Source organism: Cyrtonyx montezumae, unplaced genomic scaffold (genome assembly GCF_038088225.1).
Source record: "Cyrtonyx montezumae isolate F1298 unplaced genomic scaffold, pur_monq_1.0 scaffold_14, whole genome shotgun sequence".
Classification (NCBI taxonomy): domain Eukaryota; kingdom Metazoa; phylum Chordata; class Aves; order Galliformes; family Odontophoridae; genus Cyrtonyx; species Cyrtonyx montezumae.
In genome coordinates, this window is record NW_027071870.1 from 1,689,097 (window position 1) to 1,697,143 (window position 8,047).

Genomic DNA, 8,047 nt, shown 5'->3' on the forward strand with positions numbered 1-8,047 from the left:
TTCTCAGTGGGCATTTCTGAAATTTAAAACCTTTAATTGGAAAACCCTTTCAATTTAAACGCCATAAACCTCTGATTCATTCAATCAGTCACTCAGTGCAAACTCTTTTGCTACAAATGGCTCTTCTAGAATGTCCCCCGTGCTTATAAAACCAAGTTCAAAGGAGCGGTATTTCTGTTTAGTTCACTATCTGTGTATGAACACTGCAGCCAGGAATAACTGCTCCCTGGACCTAGTGGTGCAATTCAAGTCTCCACAACACTGTGTGTGCTAGAAAAATAGCTTGATTCCATCTACTGAACTCCAGTATAGTTTTCTCTGTATTTAACACAAGCAAACTCTTCTGCATTTAAAATTATCATGTGCCAAGACTCCCAGCCAGTGAAAGCATACAAACCCAACTCAATAACACACTTCACATACGCACTAACTATGAGATAACTATATAGAAGAGATTTATCTTTCAACATCTAAAATAGCAACTTGTTCTGTAATGCTTCATCTTCTACCTTGAAGCACCCAGTTTCTTTACAGGAAAATTCCTACTTCTTGTTCCCTTCCCCAACAGAAATACACAAAATGTTTTGCCAAGCAAAGGTAACTGAAATACAGAACTAGGTCCTAGAAATACTCCATATATTCTATCACTAGAACAAAGAAGCTAGTTTTAAGTTGTTAACTTTTGCAAATAATCAAAGTTTGCATCATAATCTCTGCAATATAGCACATTTATTAATACTTCGCCTGTAGAATTTCCCACAGTTCACAACACCTGAAAAAACACAAAAAGCCATTTTACATCGCCTGTTTCAAGCTACCTAAGTATTAGCTCAGTATCCTAAGCTATTTTATAAGTGAAAATTAACAGAGCCGTTAAACAACTTTCTGGCTGTTTTATGGAGTTCAAGCACCTGCGTAAGGGCTTAGTGTCATTTTCAGTATTACAGTAGAAATCAGCAACACAGCCTAAGCCTACTTAATTCTTGGTTTCATAGAATCACAGAGTCACCAAGGCTGGGAAAGACCTCCAAGATCTTCCAGTCCAGTTGTCCACCTACCACTAGTACTTCCCACTAAAACATGTCCCTCAGTACACAGCCCAAGCTGCCTTCCACTCCTCCTCTTGCAAGCAAAGCACAGACACAGGAGCTAGCAAAGAGAAGCAAATTTAAGGAAAGAACAACACTCATTCAGTGGCTTCAGAAGGAAGCTGCTCATCTATATTTTATTTAAGGATTCCTAAATAACCCATTCAAAACAGCTACCAATTTTAAATATCAGATAGCCTGTGGATCCTTCTACAGGTTCCCCCTTGACACCTTCTAGAAGTACCTAACACACGTGAGGACCACTTCATTTATAAAACCATAGGCTCACTGAGGCTGGAAGGCACATGTGGAGATCATCTAAACCCAATTCCACAGTCACATAAGTACAAAATGAACAGAAGCATCAGCATGGTTGGAACCTGGGACCGTAACTGCCTGTGGAAAGGTAACCTTCATTTATGACTGCTGTGAACAAAAAAATATTCAATCAAGATTTTAACAATGGATAAATGCCACACTAAACATTGAATCAGCAAGGAAATACTTCCTTTCTCAACACTAAAATTTGAGAACATACTTTATTTTGATGTTTACTAGTCAAATAATATTTTAGACAGCAAAAATTACCAATGACTATAGTGTCAAATCGTTTCAGACTCATTCTCCACCACCATTTAGAAACCTGAATAAGAGTTAGTGAGAAAAATGAGGAATAACTGATGTAAAAAAATGTCCTCCTGGAATTGATCTTTTACTGAGAAAAAAACAGCATACAGTTCCTAAGACATTTAAAAACAACTAAATGAAATACAAATGTCATTTATATTTACACTGATCTTCAGTCACAGCACTTCTGGGAAAACCTCTTCAAAGGCTCACATGAAAAGAAGAGTGAAGATTCCTGATGACAATGTGAACAAAACATGATCTGGAAAGCTGAAATGCTGTACTTATGTTGAACAACAAGAAAGAGAACCAACCTATGGAGCACCAGTGATTATAACCCTTTTGTCTGAAATTAGACAAAGTATGGATGTCTCATCCACTGGACACTTTCCACTCCTGTTATGTCCTCTCCCATTGACCCTACAATGCAGGGTCCACCAAGGAAGCTTTGTGCAATCCAGAAACTGCAAGGACACCTCTGGATGGCACCCTCATTGCACTCCAAGCTCCCTCCCATCCACCTGCTTGTCTGATTGTGCTCTACCCAACCCCTCCAGCCCTTCAGCCATGCTGGGCACAGACGGTGCAGCAGAAGCTTGCACTGCCAACATACACCAATTTCTTCAAGCAGCTTTGAGTGGTTTATCACATACTTCACGCCAGAAATAGGTTACTGACTGGACATGTAGCCTCCATATTGCTCCATACATATTCCACGTGCAACCAACGTGCACAGACCCCATTCAGCAACATGCATACTCATACACACTGCCACCAGGAGCTCCTTCTTGCATCTCTTAGGGATATTTGTATGAGCAGCACAGAGCAGACACACACACCTGCCCAGAGCAGGGATGCAGTGCTCCAAGAACCAGAAACTCACCCAGACAGAGACAGACTCATACAGCCACCAACTCCAGGAGAGCCGAGGTCAGCACATAACCCCACAAACCTACAGTGTGTTCCCATGGAGCACAGGATGGGTGAGTGCAAATCACAGCCTGTAACAGCAGAATTTCCTTTAACTGTTGTCCTGCGTGCTTCTCTCCAGAGCAGGTTTCTGAATAAGTTTCCTGCTCAGATGATAAGCAGAATTCAATTTTACTATTTCAGAGCTCACCCAGTGGAGAACAGAGGTATGATACTGTGAAACCTGTGCTAAGCATCTTGAATCTAGATGGAATTGCTATCTACCAGAGCATTTAAGCACAAATTGATTCATTTTAATAAAAGCTGAACAGTTTTCAACAGTTCAGAAAATATTCCTAAACTGCTTGGTGTTTTCCACTCTCATGCACAATATGCATAAGACAAAGATCTAGATAAGTATTATTGAAAGAAGATTTTCTCTCTAACCCATGAAGTGGCCAAAACTGAAAAAATTCTTAGGCAGTTTCACTCTCTTCTGCTAGCAAGCATCCCTGTACTGGACAGCTAAAGTGACTCCCTTGCTAAATTCGTATGGTACAATTGCAAGAGGGGGACAGAACACAGGACTATGTGCACTACTCACTGATTAAGTGCTAGTAATTGCTGGACAGAGGCTGCTCCTTGAAGCCAACTCTCAGCCTCCTAGCCACACGCTGCATTTGTGAGGCTGTCAAAGAGGAAATGCAGGAGCCCAGAGACATGGTACTATCCCCAGCTGCCATTCCAGGTCCCTGCCTGCAACAGCACATCCAGGGCAGGGCACAGGGTCTCACTTCTGCCTCCCCATTTGGCTGGCAGGCTACATGTGTTTGAGGGCACAGGACACAGCACATCACCTCTTCCACACTGCTTTCTCTCAGTGCAGCTTCTATTCAGCTTTCCTCCTGGCTACAACAAAGATGCTAAAATAATTAAAGACACGATTCTTTTACTTTGGAAAAGCTTCTTAAGAAAGCTTCATTCCAAAACCCATGAAAAATGTACTCTTCCATTAGTCAAGCAAATGACTGTTAGAGCATTTTCCCGATGGGCTGTTATTATCACTTGATAATACACAATATGACATAGTGTGAAACTCTTGAGAAGAAAAACGTTTTACCTAAATAATAAGAGAATATTTGATGACAATTCAGACAGAGCACAGCAGTACACCGATGCCAATGTTCCTCTGAGCTCTTTCAGAATAGCAAGAGCAGAAAACCCTACCATCCACAGTAACGTCACTGTGGTCGCTTTCCAAATTCATATCTTTTCTAACTATAATAAATATAACAAAGCCAATTTGTGTGTGATGGCTTCCAGAAGACAGAGAAGTCATATCATCTGTTAGCACAGCCAGAGGGGAAGGAGAGGGAGGGGGCACCTTCCAGAATCTTTTGTAACAGAAGTGTTCTCTGCTTCATCTCCAAAAAATTTAAAGAAATTCAGCTCATTGAATTACGTGAATGATCCAGAGGGAGCACAAACACTGTTTGAATTTTTGGTCCATGACACAAGCCTGAATAAAATACTGACAACAAAAAAATTCCATTATCTTGGCACTGAATATTTCGTCTCAGTCTAAAAAACAGTCTTCTCCAAGCAGAAAGAGCAGACAGCCATTCCCCTCGCTCCATACTCCAACTAACAGATGCCCAAACCTGCTTGCTTCATTCAGATTGAGATTTCCCAGTACAGCTAGGCATACCTTACCCTAACAAAAGCCACAGATGGTGCAAACACATTACTTTGCATTCAGTAGTAATTTTTTTTCGTTGACTTTGTAATTTTCATCACTAAACTCATGCAATAACAACAAAGTACATTTCAATGAAAGATATTTGATTTAAAAATGTGTCCATTTCAAGCACTCCACCAGATTTAGCCTTTCAAGAACCCTTTCTGAATAAAAATGACTGTTTCTGGAAGTTGCACATGAGACCATTTTCATTGCACATAACTTGGAAATAAAGTGCTTCTACACCTAACTCCAGGACTCCACAGTGAAATGCTGCTGTAAAAACATGACTAGTTATTCCTTTCTAGCTGAAAATACTCAAAATAGTCTGCATTCTTGCCTTCAGTTTCACGGTGTTTGAGAACACACCTAGAAGAACTCTGCAAGAAACCCAGCCCTCATTAGGTGTTTCAGACAACCAACTTCCACCTTCATGTAGCCTCTTGCACTGACATACACTAAATACACATACTGAGGTCTAATAAAGTTTTAAAAAGTGAAGATGCTGCCAGAAAAGGTGATACAAATTCAGATGCAGAATAGTAAGAGCCCTCTGCTATTGAGACAGACCCACTCCACTACAGGACACTGTACTTCATGGCATCACATCTAAACACAGCGACTGAAGAACATCTGAGGGCTGAAGCAAAGCCATCCAATCTAAAGAAGCGGCAATTTCAACTGGAAAAAAAAAGCCCAACAACCAGCACAGAGGCCACCAAACACCCTCTTCTATGTTCACCACGTGATTACAGTTCAGCCATGCCCATCAGAACACACATGTTCAGGTTCACAGGCTCCACAGACTCCATAGTCACCATTCTCAATTTTGGTGCCATGCAGCCTAGGAAATGACACAAGCTAATCAGAGCTCAGCTTGCTTACTCCGTTTAAGATTATGCTCACTGGCTGACTGCAAAAAAAATAAAGGCTATCAAAAGATCCTTCACAATCTTTTCAGCACTAGTTAAATTATCAAAATGTCTTTTGAGTTAAGTTTCCTTTGAAAATGAACCAAACTGCTGGAAAAAAAAGTAGGCAACTTTACCTTAATTGGAGCACGGCTAAACTGTATTTTTCTGTTGGCTGGGATTTCATCTTCATCTGGCAATCCATTAATCTCTGAGTATTCCATATCAGGTTCGTAACAGTTATTCTCATCACTGTCATCCTGGTCATCCTGCTCGGTCCCCGTTTCTCCCCAGTCAGAGTTATACCTCGATCGTACCCTATACACGTTGTAGTCAGAGTGCATGTACACATGGGAACTCTGGAAATTATTCCCATCTTCATGCACTTCTTTCTCGCTTGCCTCATCATAATGGGTCTCAGCAGCATCTGAAGCAGCATCTGTTGCTAAATCATCCCCTGAAACTAAATCTCTTGTTATTTCTGCAGCTTCGGGTCTATCAGCAATACCCTCCGCGTGTTCCGATCGTTCCTTTTGTCGCAACAACATTTCTGTGTCAGTTTTGGCCTTACTCCTGGCAGAACTGTCCGCAGATCTTTCGTGGTCAAGCATCACCAGATCCTGCTGACCCACCACAGGGCTCTCAACAGAATCAGCACTCGTCTCCACATTCTTCTTGACTTCTTCAGCTGTCTTCGAGCCTGACCCGGTGCCTGTGGCTGCCTTCTGTCTCAGTGCAGGAGGTGCACTGTTATGCTGAGAGTGCTCAGCAGACGTCGTGCTGGATCCCTGCTTGGCTGGTGGAGACCACGTGCCAGCATCCTTCAACGGACTAAAGCCCTCGAGGTTTGCAACAGGGGAGGAGATGTTTGTGACGCTGGATGAGAGGTTGAGCGGGTAGTGACCGGTCACAGAGTATTCTTCGGTGTTCTCTGACTTTTCTAAAACGACGACGTTGTGTGAGTCGGCGTTTTCGAAAACCGCGCTGAGCTGACTCACAGTTGGAGAGACAGTCTCCGTCCTGGGGCTGAGGCTGTCCAGGGAGTCAGTGCTGCCCCTGTGCAACTTGGAGCTGCACCACTCCTCCGCCAGCTCGCTGGAGGCTGCCCTCTCCTTCTTTGGGGAATAGCGATTGGAGTGTCCCATGTCATGAGCGTTGCGCTCAAACATCTTACGTGTTTCGGTAAACTTGGAGTAAGAAGGGCCATCATGGATGGTGTCAAACCTGCTAATCCTCTCTGAAACAGAAGATTCCAATTTTACAATTGAACCGTCTGCTTTTTCTACAAACTCTTTGGGCCTGTTTCGCCTCTGAGGCGATGGAGGGCCACCCTTCCCCCTGGTTTTGGGGGCAGCTCCAGCACCTTCCGTGGGCTCCATGCCCATCTGCATGAATAAGTTCTTAATCCTATTGACATTTGAGCCATATTTCCTTCCTCTGCTCTGAGAGGCCTCTCCTTCCTCTTTCGTTTTTGGGTCTCCATCTGATTTCGGTTTGTCAAAGGTGCTTTTCAGCGCCTGGAACTCAGTTCTGTAAGCATTCCTGTGAGGAGAGGCACTGCGGAGGGTCGATCTTTCTCCCGAAGACTCCGTTTTCATCATGTTTACTTCAGGAGAGCAGAACCAGCTCACATAGTTTCCACAGAGCTGCACTCGGGGACCTGTCCCAGCCCGGGCTTAGGAGGTGCTGCCCATGGGAAGGGCCATCCCCAGCAGGGCCGGAGGCAGGGGCTAACCCAGCTGGGGCACAGCAGCACAGCCCAGGCCTTCCCAGAGCAGCAGCGGGCTCAACCTGGAAGAGAAAGTGGGGTGTTCTCAATCATGCCATGCACTTGTGCATCTTTTAATCAAAGCCACGATCTCCCTTCAGTTATTTGACATATTTGCTTAAGAAAAAAAAAACAAAAAAAAAAAACGGCAACCTAACTACGCACAAACACATGAGAACTTTGCCATTGCAAACTTGGTGTTCCACGGCGTAAGGGTGGGTTGTCACATTCACAAACACACCTGCACAGGAAAGGCAAGGCACTACGAAAAATATCGCTACTTCTGCTATTGGGCTTTTCCAAAAGTAAAACATCGCCGACGTCTGACTTGCACACATGAAAAAACTACAGCAATACATATACAGTAACACACGGCAGTTGGTGACAACGCGACGGCTCCGCTCCCCGAGGCAGCCCGCAACCCGCGCTAGCTCAGAGGACTGTAAAGGCACGAATACCATCGCACCCAACGCACGCGGAGGGGTTGTCCCGACGCACGAACCCGCGGCCGCAGGGAACCCGCAGCCGACACCGTCTTCCGAAGCGCTGCTCAGGGAAGCGCGATTCCCCCGCGGACAGCTGCCCCGCGCCCGGCCCCGCGCAGCCCGGCCCGCACCCATAGGCTGCCCGGCCGCCGCTGGCCCCGGGTTGGGCGCCGCGGTAGCGCTGCCCGGACCCGAGCGGGGGGCGGCGATCGCTGCGGGTGCGGTGGGAGAGGCCCCGCAGAGCGGGCGGACACCGACCCCGTTGTCGGCGCCAACGCGGTCTCGCCGGCGGAAGGGAACTTAAGCCTCGCGGACGGCTCCGGAGCACCGCGGCGGTTCCTCGCGGGCGGGCGGGCGAGCCGGGAAACAAAAGCGCGGTGCCGGGGCTCCCCCGCGGCGCCCGCCCCGTGCTACGCCGCCTTACCCGGCCGGGAGCCGCCGCGGCTCCGCCAGCGCCCGGCTCAGCGCCGCCCCCGCCGCTCCTCGGGCTCTCCGCAGAACGAGCGCTGCCGCCGTCCGCC

At 45.9% G+C, this 8,047-nt stretch overlaps 2 protein-coding genes across 5 annotated transcripts in view; one reads left to right on the forward strand and one right to left on the reverse strand.

Moving 5' to 3' along the window:
* PDK4 (pyruvate dehydrogenase kinase 4) overlaps window positions 1–1,450 on the forward strand; it is a 184,647-nt gene extending 183,197 nt beyond the window's left edge. The window contains exon 12 of the mRNA XM_065731279.1: window positions 1,434–1,450. The gene's annotated coding sequence lies outside the window, so the exon portion shown is untranslated. The remainder of the gene's footprint in view (window positions 1–1,433) is intronic.
* Window positions 1–7,032, reverse strand: part of PPP1R9A (protein phosphatase 1 regulatory subunit 9A) — a 125,663-nt gene extending 118,631 nt beyond the window's left edge. For 3 of the 4 annotated variants that reach the window (XM_065731252.1, XM_065731251.1, XM_065731249.1), the window contains exon 1: window positions 5,411–7,032. In XM_065731252.1, coding sequence (XP_065587324.1) covers window positions 5,411–6,874 — 1,464 coding nt within the window. In that variant the 5' untranslated portion in view covers window positions 6,875–7,032. The remainder of the gene's footprint in view (window positions 1–5,410) is intronic. The other variant, XM_065731253.1, reaches the window with a different exon arrangement.
* Between the last annotated feature and the right edge of the window lie 1,015 nt (window positions 7,033–8,047).